Here is a 26,367-nt window from a genome sequence, read left to right as displayed (position 1 = left end):
ACTTTCGCTCAGACACCTGACATGCTTTAATCAATTTGCCAGGAGAGGTCTTTCTGAGGGATAGCAGGTATCCCATAGGCATTCCATTTTCTTTCTTTTCCTTCTTTTCTTTCTTCTTGTGTCTAGTTCAGGTAAGGTTTCTATACCATCTGAGCCAGGGTGATTTTGATTGCTAACCTCACATAATTTGTCCCTAGAACTTATTGCAGCAGCTCACATAAAATTTCATTAATGGTCTTATTTCAAACACATAAAACATTATCCTTCTTTGACAGGAGTTTCACTTATAAGTTTAGTTTTGAATTCTATTTTCCCACTGAAGCAGTCAAATTTTAAAAACAATCACGAAATAATTTTAACAGCTTGATTGTATTGTTAAACCAAATGAAAGACATTTTGCAAAATTGAGACATTTCATACACACTAACCATTGAATAAAAATATAGATTATTTTCCAATTTAACTTGTTCATTTGCAGGTTGAGTAATGTGTTTATAAATGGATCCATGTCAGCAAACAGCAGGCTTTTACCAGAATTAGGTAACATGAACAAGAGAATGTAGACTGCTTTCCCCACGTAAGAGCTCTACCACAGAGTTATACTCCTACTACTGAGTTGGAGCCTTACTTTTGGAACTGCCTTTAATGTGTGGTGTGTTCTGCTGTCTCAATTCCTCCCCTCTCAGCTCCGAATTCTAACCCCCGCCCTCTCCTCCATGAATGACCCTCATCAAATTAGTATCTTCAGCACCTGTTTCAGAAAAACCCATTTTAGTCCAACATTGAACTTCTTCTAAATTCTCAAGTCTTGCTTTGTTCCAGTCTTTCTACCAGATGCAGATACAATATTTACTTTACTAAATCAGAAAACCAAGTAAGTAAAAATGCCTCGAAGTCCCATGAGATCTGGGAAAGCAGGAGTAGTTTTCTACCTTTCGGAGCCCGTGGTTATCTGGGATTAGTACAATTGTCATGGAGGGGTGTTCCTTGTAAGTTCAGGGAAGTGGGGGCTTCAAAGCATGGACGAGAGTCTAATGAAACTGACTCAGGACATTGGGTTCTGGCCTTGGGCCAGGACCTGTGAGAGCTTCACTGGTAAGAGAAATCAGGATCAAGAGCAGGGAAATGGTTCAGCTTGTGAAGTGCTGGCAGCATGAGCATGAAGAACTAGGTTTGGATCCCCAGGGCACATGTAAGCGCTGGATACCTTGCCCTCCACTAAGCTCTGGGGAGCTTGCTGGCCAGCCAGTCACACTGAGGAAGACATCCAGCATCTGCCTCTCACCTCCATCTGCCCAACAACATATGAATGCACATACAGAGAAACACACACCCTACAATACACGGCGGGAGGGGGAGAGGTAGAGAAAGATGGAGGGAGATCAGGACTGAAGCTGATCCTCCAGAAGCAGAGGGAAAACACAAAAAACCCAAATACAGTCACTGTTAAAGAATAGGAATTACTAAGTGAAGTGGTATATTAATTAAGCTTATTCACATCGCATTGCTTAAGACTTTCTATTTCTTTCTGGGATTATGTAATTTTAATTAAAATATAATTGCATCACTTTTATCATTCCTTTTTCCCCCTTCAGCCCTTCCTCTTTTCCAAACGCTTTGTCTTCCATGGACCCTACTCTAAAACTCACAACATCTTTCCCTTTTTCTTACATTACATATGTATAAGTACACAGTAATATGTGGATAGAGATATAAGCATCTCCTGCTGAATCCACTCAATGCTGCCTGTGTATATGATTTCAGGCTGACCACTTTGAACTGGAGAACCATTTGCAGAGCTAATTGCGAGAGGCTAACTCCCCCTCCTGCCCCGTTCTCCAGTTAATAGTTGCATATATATATTTTGTCTAGAGGTGAGACGTTTAATGTGATAATTTTATTATCACAAAATATAATGACTGCACTTATTCCAGACATTATTGCAAATAAATATTATAATATAGAGAATTCAGTAGTGTCACCATTAAGAGAGTTATGATAATGGTTTACTGATTGCGTCTAGATTTCCTAGGGAGACAGTTGGCTGATGGTACCGGTTAATAGAGGGTATATGTATGCCAGGCACAGTGAAATTACACCACAGTGCTCTGTATATCTGTCTCTAACAGTATATCTGTCCTTCAGGGTAGTATGTATGTGTGTCAAACAAACAGCTAAGATAGGATTACACTAACACATTTTATCATGTGCAATGATTTTATCAATGAAAAATATCACCAGTGTAATTAATGCTGGGTTTTAACTAGTTTTTATATTGTACTTATTTTGCAAAAAATTGTTTGTAAAAAAAAAGCATGCATTACAAAATTTTACATCTTTCATAGTATAAGTCTCACTTGAAAATCTCTCTCTCTCTCTCTCTCTCTCTCGTGTGTGTGTGTGTGTGTGTGTGTGTGTGTGTGTGTGTGTGTGTGTGTGTATGCTTTAAAAGGCTCAATGTATTAGTCAAGTTTCAAAAAAATGGCCAACGCAGCCAGTCACATAACTGAAAGAGCATCCTTCCCATCTGGTGGCACACATTAAAATATTGAGCCTAATCCCCAAACACAAATTAATCCGACTCTAGATGACATAGTCATCAACTCAATCCCTATCGATGACTGTCTCACTTTCTGCCCTGTGACCTCAAATCAAATAAGTACTTCAATAGGACCACCTGACATATATGTCTTTTCCTGGGGAAACCTAGCTACATGAGGACAGTTGACATTAAGAACTGAAACTATCTGAACCACACTAAATTTTATATAGTCTTTCAGTCAAATCCTAATATAAGTAATAAAGATAGCTCTAAATCATGACCAAGTTACTTGTATTCAAGTCCTACTATTAGCCTATATTTATGCATACATATATTTAAGAAGAAATGTTACAGAAGTATCAAAAATCTGTAAGGAGCTTTTTATGTGGTTCAGACACACATCTTCAACTTAAAAGCAGAAAACTGGCATTTAATAAAATAAAACACCATCCAAAAATGAAAACATAATCTAGGAAGAATATACTTAGTTAACCAGAAGTGTGTGAAATGCTTAGAAACAGGTTGAAAAAAAGAAAAAAAAAACTCTACAAAAATATATCTAAAAGGAACTCTTTGAACAGACCCTGCCTGTCAGCTCGTTGACAGAAATGCATGCACAGCTGCTTATAACTTGTAGTGTTGCCATAGAAACCACCCAAATGTATTAATCTGTGATTCTCATAATAAGTCATGAATGAAGACACCTATCAATACTTACATCCTTTAGAAAGATGGAAAACAGTATGGAGGAGGAAGAAATGTAACACCCTTTTATATTGTTATTTTTTGGTCACTTTATACATAAATTATTAAATAGTGTTAATGGTTAAGAAAAGATACTATGCTATGGGGAAAAGGAGGATGGGACAGATGGCGTGATTCTTAGAGGAGATTTCTTTCTGAATGCTACTTTCGCTTCTGGAACTAGGCATGGTTTATAAAGCTCTGGGTTGAAAATGCAGCTCCCATTTTTTTTTTTTTTTCATTGTAAATGCAACTAAAACTCATCTAGCCATCCATCTGTTCTGGTGCTTTTTTGATAGGAACCTAACTTTAAACAGATTCCCCACATTTACATGGCTTGCCCCAGCATTCCACCTGGTCCTGGGTGCCTCTGGGTAATTGTGGTATTACTTATCACACACCCTTCCCCCAGGTGCTCTGGCATCTGCAGTGGGGAGTGACAGGTAGAGTTCTACTGGGCTACTTGTCATCTCTCCCCTTCCTCGTCTGGATTCCTCTCTTAATTTTATTCTTCACTCCCCTGTTTTCATTGTTTGTCCCTTGAGAAGGAGGTTTCTTTACCACATTAAAAACGAATAGAATTTGAACTCATGATGGCCATTTTACTCTTGTATTCTATTCTTGTGGTCCTAGTTTTCGCAGTTATTAAATTCTGTTTTCTTAATGTCTTTAAAAATCCTTTTTATTCTAATTCTTTACAGGGGATACTTGAGACCTTCTTTTATTTTTTCATTTTCAGTGTCTATTTATATCACAAATGTTACTCATTCAATGGGTGATGAACAAGTAGAAATAATATACACACTTCAGGTGTGTATTTATCTAAAATTTTGTGTACACTCACAATTTATGTGCTCAATGCATGTTATATTGGTTGTTATTTTCTTTTCTTTTGTTTTGTTTGTTTGTTTTAACTTGAGGCCTTTTTTTTTAAATCTTTTAAAAAGTAATGAAGAGATGAGTTCAATTCTCAGCATCCACACCAGGCAGCTCCCAACTGCCAGTAACTCCAGCAGCAAACCATTTGACACAGAGATAAAACCCTAATTAACACAACAATAAACACATAAATTTTATCCAACAGAACATGTTTTGACATGAACTAAGTTCAAGAGAAAAATACAAAGGTGAAAATTTTTTAAATTTAAAAGTCCACACAATTTTACTTCTGTATAGTATCACATAATTCCACACTTACTCATTATTAGTTTATAGCTAGGAAAAAGAGAAAAATACATTCACTCACATTTTGGGTAATTCTAAATACAATGTTTTAATACTTCATTACATTTAGTTCATATGCTAAATATTACAGGTATGTATATAATGAAGGGAACATTTAGCAGAAAAAGTTACCCAGTCTTCCCCTGCTTTCATGGAGGGACACGTGAGATCAGTCTGCTCTTCTCCCTAGGGTATCTCCTAAAGTAACCCTCTACACATGCCTCCTACAACAGGTCAGCTTCCCGTGTTCTAATACTTCACAGACACCTTCCCATAAAACACAATGAAAGCAGTGATTTGGTGTGAAAAAAAATTAAAATGCAAGCCCAAATTTCTGTTTACATTTACAAGACGAAATGACTCTATCAAGCGATTATTAACAATGTCCCATTGTTAACTTTGTACTTAATGTCACCTACTAACCAACATTTCATGGACTGACTCTCATTTTCAGATCACAGGCTGAGTAGGGAGTCAGCACACTATCTAAGAGCTAACAGGAATCATAAACAATCTGAGAATACAGACGAAGCATTTGGCCAACTACACATAAAGGTGAAGCCAGTATAATGCCTGAAGTGGGAGATCAGCTATGCAAATGGTTAGAGCATCTTTGGGCATGTGATTACCAGAACCTCATAAAATAGATGCAGGAGGATTGCAGATCAGCAGAGGAGCAGGATCCTATGAAACTGGGTCACAGGGAGTTATTTGGAGGGGCTGGCTAGGCTGCTGGCTCTGGGGATGGAAGGAGGCAAAGAAAAGAAATAAATGAATCCCTCACACTAATAAATGTAAAACCTGGAGCCTCAAGAAACGCAGTGGTACAAACACCCTGACACTAGGAGCTCTCATCTCAGAACTGTGATGCAATATACCTAGAGTATTCGATGATGGCAGCAGCCACTGGAAACTAATAGATTCTGTCTTTGGAAAGTAGGGCTTTTATTTTTGGTAGTCTTCAGATTGATTAAAGGAAGACAATGAATGAAAGAAGCATGAGGAGCATTAAGCATTAATAATAATAATAACAATAACAACAACAGGCCCAGTGAGATGGGTCTACGGGTAAAGGTACTTGCCAGCAAGCCTGTTGACCTGAGTTACACCCCAGACCCTAGAAGGTGGAAGGAAAGGACTAACTCTCAAATGTTGCCCTGTGACTTCCATGCCCTGACACGCAATGAATAAATGTACTATTGTAATCACTCACTTTCTTATTTGAAGGTTTTGGGGTTGTTTTGCTTTGTTTTGTCTGTTGTTTCTTAGGTACGTCTCCAACCTCCCCCCAACCACACCCCCACTGGTGAGAGTTCAGAATACCAGGAACATGGTGCAGACTGTGTCTGTCATCTTGAAGACTGACTCAAATCACCACAAAGGATCTTTTTAGAAATATGACCATCAGAGATGGCATCAGTAGGGGCTCAGAAAAAAAATTAGAATCACAGTGTTGGAAAGAAGAGGAAAAGAAAAGTTTGTTAGTGAGTAATAGAACAGTTATGTGGAAACTAGAACAGTGATAAATAGCGATATTTAACTGAAGTTATTTCTAAGCAAAGCCATGAACGAATGGCTTTATTTTTCCTGTATAGTTACTAAAAGGATGCAAGAGAAACAAGATTAAACAGAAGGAAGAATTCTTAAAGTTAAGAAAAAGAAATGGAAGTTGATAATTTGGAAAATGCTCAGGCTTCGAAGAAAGCAAAATACACCCAAAATAAAATAGTTGCTTTCAGGAAACCATGATACAGGGTGTTTAATCATTGCTTGCCTCTTTAAAACCCTGGTCACTCTAAGAGGTCACTCTAAGAGTGGAGATGCCACAACCTGAGGAAATCAAGTGACACCCACCCAGCCCCAACCAACCACTGGCTGGCCGCTAGATTAAGAGACTGTTCTCTTCTGTGAATTCATTTCTAACTTTGTGGTTCTAACTGATGCCGGAGTCCTCCATGCTCTTTGCACATAGGCTATCCCAGACTTAACCACATGATGTATAACTCCTCAGCAGCCCCAGAAAACTTACAAATGTCAGACAGATCCTTTCTTGCGGCGGTTTCTAAACTGAAGGTGTCCTTGTCCGTTTTACAGTAATGCCTCTCTTTCCTTGCCTCTCACTTTAAGCTAACCTTCTAGACTTACTTTTTTGTTGTTCTTTTGTTTGAGACATGGCTTCATTACATGCCCTCGGTGACTTGGAACTCACTATGTACACCAGGCTTGCCTCTGTTTTCTGAGTTCAGGGATCATAGGTATGAGCTGCCATGTCTGATATCTTATTGAAGGCCCTCTTAAGGTTTTTAATGGTAATTCTCCCTCCCACTTTAAGGACCTGCTAAAGTGGTTTTTAATGTATTATTGTTTCTTTCTAACACTTTCTCAACTCAAGGCTTAAACAGAAATACAAAGACCTTTCTTCTAACAAATCACATTCCTCAAGGGTTATTATGCATTAACCCCATTCCCAAACCATGAGGCAGGCTCTTCTTTTAACAAGAGAGGCAGTCTATTGTATGACCTGATGGCCTTTTGCTAGTCCCTTATATGAATAGACAGTTTAGCATATTCAGTAAGCGAAGGGTGCTGTGGTAAACTTAATCGTGTGATATGGGGTTCCTTTGTCCATTGTAATAGGAGCATTGCCTGTACATGAGATTATTGAAGAAAATTTTCGAGAGAAGATAGTGCAACAGAATGAGTCATCACAGATGCAAATGGGAAACCAAAGGTTCTTGAAATGGTTAAAAGCTTGGACTTAAAGTGCAGACCTCAATGGGATGATTGGCCTCCCAAATTTGACCTGCAGAAATTGTGGTCACATATGCACAGGCGCCATGAAAAAGAACAGGACTTGGAGCCTAGAAACACTTGCCCAGAGGAAGCTCTACAGTCGAGGCTAGCAAAGTTTATTCTTGTACTTCCTTGCTTCTGGAATTGGAATATCTGTAACTAAGATTGCCTGTCTCTTTTACCAATTCATTTCAGAAGACTACGTCTTGCTCACGGGTATAGAACAACTTTGCTTGACTTACCCCAAAGGGCTCACATGTGACTGGAGGCTTTAAAAGCAATAAAGAAGTGAAATTTTGAAATGCAATTGAGTCTATAACGTTTGAGACATTGAGTAATTTGGGGACTTAATGAAAATATTCCACATATAGGGAGGGCAAGTCTACCCCAGTCACAATGAATGATACACCCCAGTCCTCTCAAAACAGCTACTTTCTATTCATGGAAACTCTAAATCTGTTACCTTAAATAGAGAAAGGAACTTAAAGACGAAATTAGGTTAAAACTATGTATATTCAACGTAAGAGAGTCCTAAAGAGGTTCAATGTCAGAGAGCATATGTGAATAAAGCAGAGGCCAGGAAAAGAAATGCATAGATTCTATATTGCTGACCTCAAATATATTGGAAGAGGCCACAGAAGGCAAGAAGCTTCTAGAAGCAAGAAAAAACAAGGGCATGATTTTCCGCTCAAGTATACAATGAGAACAGAGCACTGCCAGTGCCTTGGCATTAAAATTTCTGACCTCGAAAAACAATCAAACAATAAATCTATGTTGCTTGAAGCCATCAACTTGATGGTAATTTGTTAAAGCATCCAGCACAAACCAATAAAAATAGCCTCAAGCTTCATGTGGCATAATGAATCCCTGCAAATGCATCATAAAAAGTTCACATTTTCATATTGCAGGAACTTAAGAGTTCAGATCGCAAGGGACATGATTCACAAGACACTATACATTAATTCTCAACATTTAAAAACCTGATGGCATTCTGTGCTCTTGACAGTCACCTTGTGGAAATGTACCAACCCCAAAATGAAGCACCCCCCCCAATTCTAATAGGATGAAGTTTGCCCCAGTAAACAGAGAGGAAAGTAATGCAATAAATCTTTACTGCTAGGGAACAATCAAGAATATTTCCTTATGCATTTGTGTCTGCACGTGAGTGGGGGATGCCTCATTTAGACAATGCATCCCGTGTTGCAAATGAGGGCTCTCTTCATCAAGGGCCCTCTCTTTAATTATATCAACAACTTTATTTTAAAAAAATGGTGTGAAAAGTTGCTGAAAAGCTACTTTAAGTGAAATAAGGCAATGAGACAGTGCACGGCTGGGGAGATCATATTTACTTAGCAATCAGCATGACGGCATTCAGACCTCCACAGTCCTCAAAGGACCATGGAAATCACCTAGGAAGCATACATAGTGACACACCTCTTACCTGTGTCACAAGCGGCTCCAACAGCCTTTCCACCGTGAGTGTCCGGATTTCCAAGCTTTTGGGATCCCATTTTAAAATAATAGGCGACGTTCCCGAAGTCATGCTCCCTGCAGGGACATATGGCATTCATTAGAAAGAACATTCAAGGACATGCGCTATGATCGCGGTGTTCAAAAGGAGTATGTCACTCATACCTAGAAGATGCTTGAAGATTGCTTTAGGTCCAACTTTGAAAAGTCAAGTATGGGAAAATCAGATAAAGTACTGTGTTGTAAAAGTCCTGGGGCTGAGATATTTTGGAAGATTACTTAGCATTCCAATGTATATCAGGACACGACAGGTTGGACCTGTAAGAACGTAGTGTTAGAATACAAACCAGAATTCAGCTCAGACCACAGTTCCTGCAGCAGACCTTCACTTACAGATACTGACAGGCAGCCTACTCGGGCCATGGCTATGAGTCTCTAGCTAGACAAGCTTCCAGATACTGGATATCCTTTTCCTGTATTCTGGTTTACTTTCTATTGCTATGACTAAACACTATGACCAAAGGCAACTTGGAAAAGAAGGCATTTATTCCATCGTATAGTCCATCATCATCAGAAGTCAATAAAAGGCTGCAAGGTGGGGCCTTGACAGAGAAACCAGAGAGAAATATTGCTTACTGCCTCGTTCCTGATTCAGTTTTCAATAGCATTTGTATAGTTCAGGCTTACCTCCCTGTCAACAGCAACACCAACAGTGGCTAGACTATCTCACATCAATTAAAAATCTAGAGACATGACTAGGGATCTATCTGATAGGGACAAATTTGCAATTAAGATGTCCTCTTCTCGGGTGTGTCAAGGTAACAAGTAAGGTGGACTATGGTACCTGGGGAAGAGAGATGACATCAAAGGGGGACGCTGGTAGTCAAACATCCTACTTTTCTCACCTTCCAGGCTTGCGGCTTGGGAATCAAGAGTCTGGCTTCAGTTTCTTGTGAAACCACCTCTGTTGTTGGCATAAGCAAATGTCCATGCCTCTGCCTCATGGGTTATGATTCCCTTCTTCAAAGCCCCTACCATTCTGTATGTCTTTGGTGGTGGGCCTTCAACTCTCTGCAGAGCTCTTACTATGTTATCGTCTGGGACTGTCTGTCTACAACATGAATAGCTCTTCTAATATCCGACTTAACACAACAAAGTGTCTCAGTGTCCCTCCTGAACCCATGTCAAAGAAATTTCAAGACCCTGATACTACAGAAAACATTCCATTCATTTAGTGTAGTACGTACTTATCTGCCATCTGCAGACAAAAGCTTGGATCTCGCCCTCACGCAACTTATGCTTTTGAACTAAAGACAGCCAAGTCAGAGAATTATGAGCATGAAAAGAAATGGGAGAGTTGAGAAAGTGTCATCAGAGCCACATAAAGAATAACTGTGAATAAAATTATATCCATTATGGTCACAAGATGTATAGCCCCAAGGCATTGCAAAAGGTCACTTGGCTGTTTTCTTCTTAACTGAAACTTCAGGATATCATACACTTTAGGGCAGTAGATTCCATCACTTAAGTAGGATGTGTATTTTACAAATGCAGTAAATTTTCATGGTTGAAAATCAGCACTATCTCCAGAATCAAGGTAACCTGAACAATTAATAAACTTACTCCATGAAAGAGTGCCTGATAAGTCTATTTATCTCTTTGCAAATCAACCCATTCTCCCATAAGAACAACTGAGTCCCAGGTTGCCTCCTCTCCAGTCTCCAAGAAGTCACCACAATATATGGCTCTGCCCTTAAATTACACATTCCATCTTGGGTGTGTTTCTCATCAAGAAGTTGCTGAATATATTCTGACATGTAAACACCAGACAGGCGACCTTAGATTGCAGAAACTGAATCTGAATTATTTGCCTTAATACTACCATAAATCAAACCGTTCATGCCTGCTTCCTTCTTTAGAATCAATGTCACAATTCAATTCCATCCTTATAAATCAATACAGATGATTATTCCTACTCAAATTAACAATACAAAGAGGGTCTATCACAATAGGCAACATGATGAAGTTCTTCTTCAATAGCTCTCCCTCCTATATCCCACAGCCAGCTAATTGTCTGGCAAAAAAGACCCAACCAAATTGCTCAAGAAAATAAGAAAAGGCGAAGGCACTGTGTGCTGGTAATTTATCTCTCTCCAAATGCCATGTTCTAAATAAATTCAGCCCAGCGATCCAAGTACACGGATTTAGAACTGGGTTCCTTTACAACAACAATAGTTGGCACTCACACTGCTGGTGCTCAGAAACATGCAGACACTTTACAATTTCCCCATTCACACTAGCAACTGCCACAGGCAGGCAGTGCTGACAGGCAGGGGATTCTGCGGCTGGGCACGGGGCTTCTCCTGCTGTGCAGTGGTGCTGAGGAGGCCAGAAGCTCCCTGCATATGTTTTGATACCTCTTTACTGCATTGATATTGTTGCCAAATTTGGTGTCATAGCCTGTGCCACAAGAAGCCAAATTTGGCCATGTGTCCTCAAGAAGTCAGTTAAACCCCCAAGTTAACAGTTATAAAGCTGGGACTGGAGGAGTGACTTGGTTACTGAGGCCATGCTAGAAAGAGGGACAAAGAGGCCCAGTGACTCTCTCAGGTCCACCTTAGGGTCTTAGAGATCCTCAAGTGGGGCTAAAGTGAAGGAGAGGACCACGGATGCCCACTTCTAAGCAGTCCAGGACAAGGTGTGGTCCCATCCACCTTTGGGGGTCATTGTTTGAGCTTCAATGCCATTCTCTAAGGTAGCTTGGCAACTCGTTAGCACTGTGTGAAATCTCTTCCCGGGACTCTGACTGGAAACTTTCCTTCTCCTGTCACGAAACTCCTAGGGAAATTCCCATTCCTTTGGGGTTCCTTGTCACAATAGTCAGATTTAGAGACACAAGAATGTCCTTAGTCTACCACAAGCGACCCTAGTTCAACAGTGAGCACCAAGTCCAGCAGGTGGGGGACTAGCCTGAGAACTGCTTTTTAGATTCCGACAGGACACAATGGCATAGCAGGGATGATGAGGAGATACGGAGAGAACGCCGGATTAGCAGCGTTAAAGTCACTTTTACACCACGAACGGCTAAGGCTGGGCTAAGAGCTCAATCGATAAAGTGTACATCGATAGGACCAAAGCTGGATCCAACTAAAAAGTCAAGTATGCTGACCTGAGTTTGTTATCTCAGAGCTGGTGGGGTCAGAGAACCTAGCTCTGTCGACCAGCTCTAGGTAAAAATTAGAGACCCTGCCTGCGTCAAAAACACAAAACATAAACAAGGAGTGTGGAGAGGTGTAGAGATGGCTCAGAGATTGTTTACTGCTCTAGCAGAGGACTGGAATTCAGGGCCCAGAACCTACACTGGGCATTTTACACCAGACTGACTGTCAGCACAGGTCTCAGGAATCTGAGGCCCTCTAGCATTTGCAGGCTATTGCGCATGCACACTACAAATATACTAAAGCACCTGGACTCACATTCACATAAATGTATAAACACTTTCTGAAAATAGACAAGATGTTCAGGATCGGAGGTAAATGTCAGACAAAGCTGTCCTCTAGCCTCCACACACATGTGTACAAACATATGAACATATGTATGCAGCCTCACCCTGCATATATACATCCTGACCCACACAATTTAGACAGAGGATTTCCTTTGTAAGATGGTCATGCGAGTTACATAAGTTGTCAGATCACAGAAGGCACACAGAGTCCTTTATGGGTGTTCCAATATAGAACTTCATAAAGTAACAAACAGAAAAAAAAACTGCTGGGGTGAGAACCAGAAATGCTGGTACAGTCACCTCAGATCCACTGACCTGGCCTGAAATAGAACAGAGAAATAAATCCTCCTGAGCAGAACTCAGGGCTTTCTATGAGCTGAGAAACAGAGTTAGTCACAACCCAGACCTGAAGGCCACAGGGATACTCCTATTTTAAACATAAAAGAAGGGTTGCTTGTCAAATCATTCAGTGTATTCTCTTAGGGATAAACCTCAATCATTTCTTTGCCACACAGTTCATATTGTCAGAAAAAATGAGAAATGTTTACATGTTATAAATTCATTGAGAGGAAAGTGCAATGCTGCTTTTCCTAAGCATGCTGTTGTTACTGGAGTGCTTGGAGCAGACCTGTCCCTGGCTGTCCTAACAGGAGCAACCACCTGTCCTGAAAAGGTGAATTAAACACACAAATACAGAGAATGCATAAAAGGGAGATGTACTCAATTTGGTGAAGCCACAGTAAGGTGTGGAGAACAAAGTGATCTCTGCCGCAGGTCCCTCTGTAGACTGTTATCATGAGAGGTAGGCTTTATAGGAGGACAAGAAGTTTGCACCTCTAAATAGTTCTGGTCAAAATGTGTTTCAGCCCGTCAACATTGCCTGGACTTCAGTCTCACCTACCAGCTCTTTTGACAAGTTGTCACCACTGGCTGGCACCAGGTTTCAGTTTATTGCTTTTCTCAGTAGGAGCGTCCTGGAGAAATTCCAGTTCCTTGGGGCCAAGTGCCTCTTTTTCACTCTGGTAGCCAAAATGCCACACAAGATTGTCTCTGCATAACATCTTCGGCACTGCCAAGATGCTTACACTGTTTACTATAAAGTTAAAACAAAAGGGAAGAACCCCCCTGTACACCACAATCTTGTCACCACTTGGAAGTAGAGACAGAGCTGGATCAGAACATTACTATTTGATATTCCATTGGGCTTGCTCTGAAGAGAATCTAGCAGAGCCAGCCACTGAGTCTCCAATAAAGGTAAGACTATGTTTTTCATCTTTAATAGTGGTATGACCTTGACAAGATGCTATTTCTACAATGAACATATTTGTCTTGCTATTCTGAGTGTACAATGTGTACTGCCCTTGTAATGAAACACTTCAAGAGAGAATGCATGGCCAGTTGAATTGCCATGAAGCAATTGAAAAGAAAATTATAGTTGGGTCACCTTGCCCATAGTCTTCCAGGTTTACCAACTGACTTCTGTCTCTAGAGTTCTATTGGGCACAGAGGAAGACACATAAGAGAAGAATAAGCAGACTGCCCTAACCTTTTGACATTGCTGTCATCTACAAAGTACTCATTGGAGAAATGAATATTGAAGCAATCGAAGTTGACATAAAAGTCATGTTTCCAGAAGTTAGTAAGCTTATTACATAGTGTAGAGCATCTTTGTCTAGGGCAAATGGGATCTAAGGGCTACAAGCTGAACATGCCTGCAAGAAATTAGTATAGGTAGTACATGGGAACTGACAAGTAGGCATCTGGTCCATGACATATTCAAGATGGCTGACTCCTGCTGAGGACATCATCCTACTGGGACATTCAGTATTTATAAAGTATCTTCTGCCCTGATTTTGTTTTTATATTCCTATGAAAAACATCCTGACAAAAAGCATTTTGTGAAGGGAATATTTTATTTTATGTGAGCTTACAGGTTATAGTCCATAATCAAAGGCTGCCAAGTCGGGAACGCAAGCCAAAAGCCTGAAGGAGAATCCACAGAGGAAGGGCTGCTTGCCAGCTGGATTCCAGGCTCAAGGTCAGCTACCCTTCTCATATAATCCAGGTCCACTACGCTATAGATAACAATACCTATAATGAGCAGAGCCCTCCCATAATCAATTAGAAATAAAGAAAATGCTGCACAGACACACCCACAGGCCAGTGTGATGGAGGTAATTCTTCAGGTGCGGTTCCCTCTTCCCAAATGCATCATGACTGCTATGACTCATCACCCAATAGGTAATCACAAACACCAGTGGCTTTTCATGGAGATTGGATGCTGGAGGTTTGTTTTCAATTAACTAATTAACTATTACTATTACTCTGTGTGTAGTTGCAGGCACATGCCTGCCACAGTGCCTGTGTGGAAGTCAGAAAATAATTCTCAAGAGTTAGTCCTCCCTTCTACCCCTGATTACCAGTTGGAACAGGCATTGTCAGCCCTTCCCAGCCAACCGTCTATAGTGTAGTTTCCTAGCTAGAAAGCCCTATTGTGCTGCCCGTGACAATCAGAGAAGGAGGGCTTGGGAAGTCACACCTCCAGCTAGGCTGTGATGCTTAACTACAGCAAGCCGGGTCAGACAACCTCAGAAAAACCATTGTGGTGGGATAGATCATATTTATTTTTACACATCACAGACCAGCAAGTCTTTGTCATGGGTGGTTATGCAGCAGCTGGCTAACACAATGATGTCACATAGAGTTTTTGAATTAATGCCTAGCACCTATTCATCTTGGGAATAATGTCCAATCATTTGTCTTTTCTTAGCCCCATATTCCTTAAGTAAAAATTATAATCACGTGTACTTTACAAGGTCTCTATTAAGTACCTTAAAGGATAGGATGCATACCAATATGTCTGGAAACAATAGTTAATTTATTAATAGTACTTATTTTCCCAAAATATAATATGTATTTTCATCACCAAAAGGAATAGGACAATATATATTCAAAGAAGACTCATCTAGCAAGATCAATTCTCAAAATTTGTGGAGCTAGAGCCCCAGTATCATATGGCTGTGTTTGAGCCAGTGTCTTTACTCAAACACAAAAGAAAGCACCGATTCTGTAGTCTCAGCCACCTTCATCATTTCAGCCCCAATTCTATAATCAACACATTTTATTATGCCCACACTGTCTAGGAAGTAATTTTGTTTCTTATTGATTTGAATAGAAAGAAATCTTATTTTATTTCACAGGGACAATTCAAACACAGACTGAGGACAATAACAAATACTGTATATTTTTCTTTCATGTGTGGTTGCTGGGCTTTGCAGAGATGCATGAAATCAGGCATGTTTTGTATAGGACACGTATCTGACTAGGAAGAAAGGAGGACTAATCAGGGGCAGGGAGGGACAAAGAAGGAACGGTAGAGGGGCATGTTGGGCACAACGTGCTCAATGTACATGTTTGCTTAAGCACTGTCTGCAGGTAAAACAATACTCTATACAATGGACATAATCTCTGAAATGCTTAAAAAGCAAGTAACACGATGACAAGGCTGTCTCGCTTCCCACATCCAAGCAACACATTTAATGTCTGGGATGATTTTCTCCTTTAAAAATACTGAATTGTATGTTTATAAACCGTGATCACATAGCCCATCTGGCAATTTGTGATAAACGTGGAATACCTAATGGTAATGAAGAGGCTTGGGTCAGCAGTTCTTGTCACTCATAATAGAAAAATAAAGATTAAGAGAAACGCAAAGGCAGAAGGAGAAATGATCCCTGCCGGCAGAGAGGGTCAAGTGCCTTGTTTCCATGGACGAAGTCCTGACCACAAATACCTATCTGTTCCATGGTGTGTTTTTAAGTGTCCCGTAGGTTAATGATATGCATCATCCCTTGTAGGTATCCTCTTTAGAAATCTTCCTGGAAAGTGCCTATGAACCCCTCATCCTTTCTTCATCCCACTGTTCTTTTAATCATCACACTGCTTTCTAATTATCCAAGTGCCTGCCACAACCTGCTTTCCATTCATGGGCCTCCAGCCTCAGTCTCGAATCATCAAGTCTTTCTGATCATCAATGCCACTAGTAAATTCCAGAAGAACTTTTTATGGGGCAGGCTAGCATCTCCTGATATGTAAGTACCAACCAATGAAAATAAAGACAAATAGTATCTGTCCTTACTAGACAGATGTGACCATAACTACCTTTACATGTATTTGGAAAAGTCAGTTTATTAATTTAAGATTCTGGCTGTCACCAGGTAAACAGGGATAGTAACATTTGGTTGGGAATGGATTTGTTTGGAAAATCAATGGAATCCTTGCAGGCACAAAGGTGATGTATTTTCTTCTACGCAGTACTTAGGGGAATTTGATCCTAGTCATAAAGATGTGTACTGGGATATGAGCAAAACTGGAAATTTTGCAAGACAAGTGCCTAAAGACTCAGACTTTAGTGGAACATGGAAAATATGCAAAAGGACACTTCTCAAAATTTTCAGCATTTCCCTAGAAGCAATACTAGGGAATGTATCATATATCATATAGGTTAATGTAGAGAATATAACATAGAAGTTAGTGGAGATAATGCAACATGTAGGTTAATGTACAGAATAATCATATAGTTTAATGAGATGTTGGTGTTACTACCATATGTTGTGGAAAGGAGAAACTGAGGCAAAACACAGTTAAAGAATTAGCTTGTGGCCAAAAGTGTTTTGGTTTTATAGTTTTATGTCACTGAGCCTGGTATGTGGCCCAAAGCTATCGACATCTACTCTACCTTGTGCTGCTTGAAAGAGTTGGAGCTCTCTTCATCACTGCCAGATAATACTGGAGAAACAGGGCTCCCCTCTCAGCATCTTAGCCTCTTCAATAAAAGAATTTATTGGAGGACAAATTCATTAAGGTTAAAAACAAAACAAACAAATAGTTGACAAACTGGAAGTCTTGTCAGCTGTCCTGAGAAGGACAATGGAGAAGAAGAAAACAAAACCAACAAAACCGATAGCTTTTGGGGTAAACCAGTGTGGAGGTTAGATATATGCTCGATAAGGAAGCACACTCCTTGGGAGAAGCAGCTCTAGAGACACACTGACAAATGCAAACTACCAGAGATCATGCATAAGCTCCAGCTATTATCCAAAAGAACAAGAAGAGAAGAAAAAGGAAAAGTGACCCCTTCCTGAGTCAGAACTCAGAGAGCAAGGAGACCCAGCTAAGCATCACAGTGTCTACAAAACATCGTGGGTGGGTGTGTGGATGGGGAATTCTGGGAAGGAATTTTAGTTTCATTGAAGAACTGATTCTTATTCCTATGTCTTTTAAACTTCATTTTTATATGTATGGGTGTTTTGCCTGCATGTATGTCTGTCCACTCCATGCCTGCTTTTAGCTCACTGAGGCCACAACAAGGCACAGGACTCCCTGGCAGTGAAGTTACAGGTGGTATGAGCCATCATGTAGGTGCTGAGAATTAAGCCTGAGCTGTTCACCACTGAGCCATCTCTTCAACTCTCCTCCCACATCCTTAGCATAGCTTAACATAGACCCAACTTCCTGAGAGCAGTCCCTTAGACAGCTGCCTGAACTGCTCATTTAGACATTGGCTTGTCCAATGGAGACCTCCTGGTAGATTCCACATTACTGTAACATTTTCTACTCTGAAGCAGTAACTGTCATTATAGTTTAGGAGATGGCTGAAGTCAGGGCATAGATACAACTCATTTTAAAAAGAAAATTCTAAGAGACCCAGATTCCAAAGATGTTCACTAGAAGGGGTTGGTATCTGGACTGGAATTTTACTTCCCAGCATCACATACAGCCTCGACACAGGGTGCTTACTCAGGGGGTAAGAAAACAGAGCTCCCTTCTAGAATTTCTGGCCTGAGAACTGGGGGCATTCTGAAATTACTGCTTTGGGAGTTTCTGTCCTGAGCTGCCCATCCAGTCTGTCTTCTGTTCTCAATAACACCTTGATGTCTTGAGAGATTCTGAGACTCTGAAGTTCCTAAGAGGAGATTCCAGTGAAATGTGTCTGAGAATTTAACTCTGTCAATGAGAGATAATAAATGTAAGTTGTTGTATGCGGCTGTTTCTGGCACAATTTCATTGGCATGAAAGAAATGATCGCAAATGGTTTTCATACTTGCTGTTTCCTTAAAACTCACCTGGGGAAACATTCATACACAGATTGTTAGAACTCCTGAGGAGGGCTTCATAATCACTACAGTTAGCTGGAGTTGGAGAGTTTGTATTTGTGTCAAGCTTCCAGACCAGGCTTCCACACCCAGCTAGAAACCTTCTGCAAGAATCATTAAGATAATATAACACCAGGTGCCTTTGATTTAATACCTTCCCTCATATGGAGACTATAAAGGGGGGTTAATTATATTATGCAGAATCTTGCAACAGTTCTATCTTGTTAATACAGGAAAGAACTTTTCATACCCAAGTATCTTTTTCAAAAGGCTTTTGCTGGAGGTGAGCCTAAGCCAGTGCAATGTATGCTGACCCTCAGCAGACACCTGTGTTACAGTGACAGTACATCTGAACGGGAAGGGAGGGAGGGAGGCGGGATGCCTGGCCTTCTTCCTGATGGTACTCTGAGCTGGAGAAGATCATATTCAGCAGAGTACAGGGATGTCTTGCTTACCTTCCTCCACAACCTCTGCTCTTTTCAAACTTGCATCCCCTTACTTTGACAATAAGGTGTCCTTTGCATAAAAACTATCAGGGTCCTTTACATAATAACCATTCAGATATCTGGGTCAGTGTACTGAAAGCTGACCTGAGATGCAAGTGGCTTCTGCAATTATAGGATCTGTCACCATGCCCATTCAAAATTGAAATCATATGCGATTTCCAAGTATTCTTTGCTTTGTTGTGGGGAAAGGAGGTAGGTAATCTGCTACTGTTAAAGTGAGTTCTAACATCCCTCCCAGGCATATGCAGATTCTTTGCTGACAGTAAAGCCAAAAGGTTTAACAAAATGCTAAAAAGAATTCTACAAAGCAAAAATAACATTCTAGCAATTTCAAAAATCTATATAATAACACTCCACGTCAAATCTCAAGTATATACTAAGCAATGCCTTAATGAGAAAAAAAAAACACACACACACACACAATAAAGGAATTGGACTATTATATCTTTCTTAGCGTCTCCTTTTTCTTCTCTCGAAATAAAACTTAACCATGAGAAGAAATGAGAAGGAAGCTACACACTCTCAAGTCTTTAGTTGGAAAGGTAATATATAATTTATAATCTAGAGATCGATGATTAAAAAGAACTACCTATGCCCTTACCTTGCTAAGTGGTTTTCCAATGGATGTTTAGACTTAGAATAGTGTGCTCACAAATTCTGAAATGATTTACTAACTTAGTAGAACTGTACTACTCCTGAGTATCCTAATAAAAAGTCAGTAATCTACAATTGAAAAGGAATTCTACTGTCTGTCTAGTTCAATTCCTGGCTCCTCCTTGCATTGAAAATCTTATTTATATTAATACTGGTAGCACATATAAAATGTTTTCCTGTAGCATGTTCTTTTTTCCATTTGCCTAGTCATGCACATGAAGTACAGATAGTAGCATCTACTTCCATATGACGTGTTAAGCCTCTAACATTCTACATGTGACAGATGTTCTTAAACCAAAATGATTGACCGAAGGTTTACATGGTCCTTATCATGCAATTCAGGTTACACAACCAAAATTCAGATTACACAATCCAAATTCAGATTACATAACCAAAACCAGAGATATTAGCATTCTAGATAACATTTTGTGGAATTATAGTTAAGGTCCAAAATTAAGTTCAAATAAATTAATCAGAGTATAACTACTTTAGGGAATTAACCTATCCACTGTCTCTTCAAACTTCCATAAATTAAAATTCCATGTGAAGCAATTATATTCTTTAATCTCCCACATTTGTGTCAATGGAATCAATTCACTGTAATAAGAATTCAGCATACAGCAGAATGCTTTCCAAACTGCTCCTGTTGTCTTTGGTTTCATTATATAATTCACACAGAGTAATTCTCCTCAATGTTCCTTCACAAGGAACTTAAAGGATTGCTTAACTCTCTTCTCCAACCAGTTCTAAGGACTCTTTATGACCAAACCAATGTTCTACTTTCTGACATGGCCATAAATCTTTTACATGGTCTTTGGCTGCAACTGGGATGTTGACCATATGATAGCACATGGTTTCTGACGCTTCCCAAAGTCCCCATCTGGGACAGCTTATGCCCCTCCCCACTGACAAGCACAGAGTTTAGTAAAAAGTGTTATGGGTATTAGGGAATCAGCTTCACCAAGTTAAGCCTTGGAGTTATTAGTATGTAAATATTATGTCATAAGTTGGGGAGAGGTGCGCATGCACATGTGCGCACACACGCACGAGTGCTTGTGTGTCTGTGTGTGTAGGCACATGCAAATAAGTGTTAAAAATTAATGCCAACATCATTATGAGAAACAGATCTTTGACTCAATGGTATACATCACACAATGTCACTTGTGTGAATAAGTAAATACAATTTTCAACACCGAAGGACTTCTTACTCTAGCAGACAAGTCCCATCCTCTAACACATCACTTAAATATAAAGCCTTCTGACTCTTCCTTAATTCCTTTTTCTATACATTTTTCATTCGGTAGATATGTATTCACTACCCAAGGCAAGCAAAGCCCTACAAGGAGGTGCTGAAAACATCAAGGTGAATTATACTCACATAGTTTCTCCTGAGATTTGTTATCACTAAGTGTTTTGATGGTTGATATTCCCTGTCACCTTGAGAGGATTTAGAATTACCTAGTAGGCAAACATGGGAGGTTCCTAAAGAGTTTTTTACTGAGGCAGGAGGATGTTTGCATGTGGATGACACCACCCTCTGGGCTGGGATCCTAGACTAAGGATGGGAGATGCAAGCTGAGCACTGGTCATCATTGCCTTTCTCTTTCTAATGGCAAATGCAATTGTAGAGTCACCTCACTCTTCTGTCCCAAGGTCTTCCTTGCTATGATGGGTTGTACTCTTATACTCTAAGCAAAAGCAAGCTCATCTGTATGTTACTTTCATTAGATATTTTATCTCAGCAACAGAGAGAGCAATTAATAACAATAAAAGCAGAACCCACTCAAGAGAAGGGTTCTCACATAAAAGGCAGGTCTAGGGCCAGTCATCCAAGAAGATGGCCATCCTTATAGGCAAACCAGATATTTGGAGCAGACAGAAGACAGCCAACCAAAGGCACCTCAACATTCTGAAGATCTTTATGGAGCTATGTTGAGTAGACTGTGTAACAAAGTAATAGACATATAATAAATGCCCCTTGGAGTTCCTGTCAGGAAAATGTTCAAAAACAAAAAGGTAAGGCTATAAAAATTCCTTCAAATAGCTCCAGGGAAGTTTAAAGAATGCAGTAAAGATAAATATAATACATAGAAAAATGAAGATATATAATTGAGACGTATATTGCACAGCAAAGTGGTTATGAGAATACTGCATTAGTACATAATACCTTACATTTTGAAGCAAGCCCAAGTGGATTCTCACAGTGTATTTTTAAAGGCAAAGAAACCCACAGATGAGCTGGTGACTTAATAGGGATCTGGGATGCAGAAACTCATAGGGATACAATTTAAGCCTAATGCCCTTGTCCCAAGGCTAACGTAGTGTGTTTGCTGAACCGAATACAAACACATAGCACTCATCTACACAATGGCAAGCTATAACAAATGGCAACTAGTTTTCCTGAACAGGGCTAGCACTGACACTTCCCACTGACTGGCAGGATTTGAAAGGTCACAACACATTACAGCAATTATATTTGCTTAGCAATGTTTTATTGTGAGGCTTGATATTTCAACACCAGCAGTGCTAGCATAGCCACTGCTAAATTGCCCTATTAATCTGGAGAGTCTTGTGTTTAAAAGAGGAAAACATAATAGTTTCCTTCTGCTCATCTGCAGCATTAATCTCAGTTGGTGCATGTGAACTAAAAATGCCTCAGGAGGTCTGCTTCTGTAAATACAAAACCAGATCTGTTCCACTGTGTTGAGGAAATGTAAGAGTCTGTTGTGGCTATGCATTTTGAGGCGGTTAACATTTTCCAGTTAACTCATGATGTTTATACACTGCAGTAGTAGTGATTACACTATTGTCTGCTCATCATTGGCAAAGCTTATTATCCTTGCTAATAGTTGTACATGTTGTCATCAAATTCTGTTTGAACTACAGCAGAACACAAGGAGTCCAGGGTCTCCTTGACTGACAGGTACACAAGATAGATAGCAATGCAGGGTAACTAGGAGATGTCCCATGCTGTCTTCTGAGCAGTCACCCAGTGGTATATTCTAGGCTCTACCTTCTGTGTTCTTTTGTGACAGGACTGCAGTTTAATGGGAAGAACTAAAGTTGAAATATTTACAGCCACTTATCTAAAATCTAATAAAATTCAGTTCCAATTTGTGTGTTTCCAGTACATTTCTCAAAAAAAAAAAAAATATTCAAAAGTTATTGACAAACCCTGCGTCTTTGAGGAGGAAAATAGACCTTTCCCTTAAGCTTCTCAAAAATAGGTGATTCTAAAATACAGTTACCTGCAGTAGCTAGAGTTTGCTTACTTTTCTAAGCTTTTATCTCGATAAAGAAGGCTAGACCTTTCAAAAGTTTCTGAGTGTTGCCTACATTTATGAGCACCATGTGTGGGAAGTTCCTGCAGTAGCCAGAAGAGGGAGGCAGATGCCTGTGGGACTGGAGGTATACATGACTGAGCCACTGCATGAGTGTGACAGGGTCCTGGTCCTCTCCAAGAGCAACAAGCACTTTTATCCACTAAGCCCTGTCTCCTACCCCTAGAGGTGCCTAGACTTTTCTAACACCCATCTCTTGGGATTACCTTAATTACATAAGGGAAAAACCTGCTAGGTCCGATCTAATACAGAAGGTCTTTGTTTCATGAGAGGTCAAACACATCTTCAACAAATAACTCAAAACATGTGGCTATCATATCTCCATTCTTAGGTGACCAGAATCACTTCAGAGGATACATGTGAGGAAAATGTATCGGCTTGTGTTCCTACCCTTACCTATTTCACAGTTATTTCTTGCAAGATGAGGCTTTTTTCTTTAATTCTACAATTGGTCCCTTTTGTCTATGATGTTTTTCATAGACACATCCCTTCCCTTATGTCCTCTATCTTTTTTTCTGGATATTTCCAGTCTGTTGAAAAGATTTGTCAGCACAGAAGACTAAAATTCACACACACACACACACACACACACACACACACACACACACACACACACACACACACCCTTCTTTCTACTTCTCTTTTAACATTCTCTGTTCTCTCTTCAAAGCAGTAGTGTAATCCCTGTTCCATTTCCTCCCTGCCTACTCATATTCCATCCCACCCCAATCTGGTTTCTACCCTCCCTTCTAACAAAATTAGCCTTGAAATGTTACAAATGATCCCCTACTGGCTTGATTTAATGGACACTGTGACTAGCCAGCTGATACACCAAAGTCAGATTGCCGTGGACATTATCATCATCTCTGAGAGGGGATGATAGGCAAATTCATGCAGCATTCTGTATTTTTACAGTATGAACTCATTTTGTTATATATAGATATATATTTTGATGCAGAGCATATATTTGCATATACAAAAAGTCTGAAAAGATGTATCAAATTTGAACAGTAGTTATCCAGGTTGATGGGGTAACAAATTATATACATAGTTATATATTTCTACGATATATATATATATATATTCATGGTACTTATGTAATGATTACACATTCCTTATTTAAATAAAAATAAAACTATCCCAAAATATGCAGGGCCCCCTTTTAATTCTCATCTTATTTGCCCTCACAGAAGTGTTTTGACAATTTTGTTCTATCCTTAGTTTCAAGGACACCATATTCTCTTGGTATTCCTCCACCTTCGTAGCATATGGTACCCAGTTCTCTTTGAGACCTCATTCTGTGCATCTGCCTCCTTATATTTACCACCTCAAACTGCATCAATGTCGGTCTCTGACACCTATTCCTCAGATAGTCTCTAGCTCATCTCTTTCCCATTCATAAATTACCTGATGTTCCCAAAACACTTCCTCTTGGTTCAAGTCTTTTGTGTCCTATATTCAAGCACTGGCTAAGTTTTCAAGTGCTTAAATGAATATGTTTTTCCCACAAGCTGGGTCCAAGTCTATGATTACACATTGAAGGGTAGATTCATCTTTTTATGAAAACTTACCTACAACATATTACAGGCTGATTTTTCTAAAGCAATGATTCTCAACCTTCCTAATGCTGGACCCCTTGATAAAGTTCCTCATGTTGTGGTGACCCCATCCATAAGATTATTTTTGTTGCAACTTCATAACTGCAATTCTGCTACAGTTATAAATCATAATGTAAATATCTGTGTTTTCTAATGGTTTTATGCAATCTCTATGAAAGGATCATTTGACACCCAAAGGGTTATAACCCACAGGTTGAGAATCTCTATTCTAAAGTAACATAAGACACAGAGGTTAACCTAAGAATTTTTGTTTCACTTGAATACTGTGTCAGCTTATGGAGCTCAACGTTAAAAAAAAAAAAATCCTCCCTAGGGCCTAGTGAGTAGGGAGGAAATTTCAGAACCTGATTCAGAGCCAACCCTACTAAAAGCATAACACCTTTTAAGCAGTCAGTTTACTATGGGTATGTCATGCTGTGAAGCAGATTACAATGCAATGCATACAGAGGTAGGAAAATCAGACTTCAGTTACATCTCTCTCTACCCATCACCCACATGACTGTATTGGCGTATCACCTGCCTATGTGAAATCATACAGCAGAAAACTTTTGAATGCAAAAGTACCAGTTGGTTCTCTGGATTCTTGTTAACATTAAAATAACAATTGCAAGATTTCAATGAAACTGCTTTTTCACAAATTACCTTCAAACGTTATAATACAAAACAAGTAGTATGGATACAAGGACAGCATGCACACATGGATGGTGTTTACACATGGATGTTATGCACACATATAGGACTGCCTGGGCCTTATATGAGAGGTTCCTTATGGACTATCAAGGAATGTTTTTATGTACACTCATCTCTTATGAACTAATATTTAGGATTTTAACAGAGATAGACACTGTCTATTTCTCCAATAGTAGAGAGTGGAGCCCTGTAATGACTGAATGATCAAATGAATATTGGCCCATGTTCTACTCTCCTCTTACTGAAGATTTGCATTAACAGGTTAGAGATATGGTTCAGTGGTTAAGAGCACCTGATGCTCTTAAAAGGGGACCAAGGTTTCATTCTCAGTACCCATATGGTAGCTAACAACTTTTGTAGCCCTAGTTCTTGGTAACCCAATAGGCATGCACCTCTTGCATACATATGTAGGCAAACAAAACATTCATATGCACATTCATAAAATAGAAAAATCTTTTTAAGAGACATGAATTGATGAAAAATCCCTTAGCTATTCAAAAATTAGAGGAAAATAAAGCACCTCTAATAACATTCACAATAGAATTATAATTCAAGTGCAACATGCTGTATAATGCAAACCTCTAGGATGGGCAGTCTGTCCCAGCTTGAATTTTCCTAAGATATCAAAGCAACACAAAACACAGAAGGCTCAAAACATAATACCTGACTAGAGCTAGCTTCCACTTCCAGAATATTATCCTGCTATTTCCCCTCAGTGCCATGAGATGGATATGATCAGATTATGGGTACTTTTAGCACCTGACTCCTATCCTTCCTTATCCTACTTTCTGGATTATTCATGGTGTTCTCAAAGTCCTTGTGTCTAAACCTTGTGATAAACTGACTTTTCCGATATTCTCCCTCAGCCACCAGCTACAGAACCTATGTACTACAACCAGTAGAGTAATCACCAGAAGCAGGGTCCCTGGGCCGTTTGCTCTGCATTTTAACACTCCATCCAGGAGGAAAGGAGGAAACTCATGCAAGCAGGAAGAAAACCAAACATCGTGTCTCTGATAACAGTAACTTAGAATGTTCACAAATAGTATAAATGGCTGAGGGAGGAGAAGCTGGCCGTGTGAACCACAAGAGAAGAGCAGACCGTATTGCTACCTGCAAGCTGT

The 26,367-nt window shown here is 39.7% G+C and overlaps 1 protein-coding gene across 2 annotated transcripts in view; it reads right to left on the bottom strand.

Annotated features, from left to right (window-relative positions):
- The window catches only part of Ctnna2 (catenin alpha 2), a 1,034,505-nt gene that overhangs the window by 911,767 nt on the left and 96,371 nt on the right, over positions 1-26,367 (bottom strand). For both annotated transcript variants that reach the window (XM_051202772.1, XM_051202773.1), the window contains exon 2: positions 8,745-8,851. In XM_051202772.1, the coding sequence (XP_051058729.1) occupies positions 8,745-8,846 (102 nt within the window). In that variant the 5' untranslated portion in view covers positions 8,847-8,851. The remainder of the gene's footprint in view (positions 1-8,744; positions 8,852-26,367) is intronic.

The sequence above is a fragment of the Phodopus roborovskii genome, unplaced genomic scaffold, assembly GCF_943737965.1.
Source record: "Phodopus roborovskii unplaced genomic scaffold, PHOROB, whole genome shotgun sequence".
Classification (NCBI taxonomy): domain Eukaryota; kingdom Metazoa; phylum Chordata; class Mammalia; order Rodentia; family Cricetidae; genus Phodopus; species Phodopus roborovskii.
Note: the sequence above shows the minus strand (reverse complement) of the source record. Positions and strands in the feature narration are given on the sequence as shown.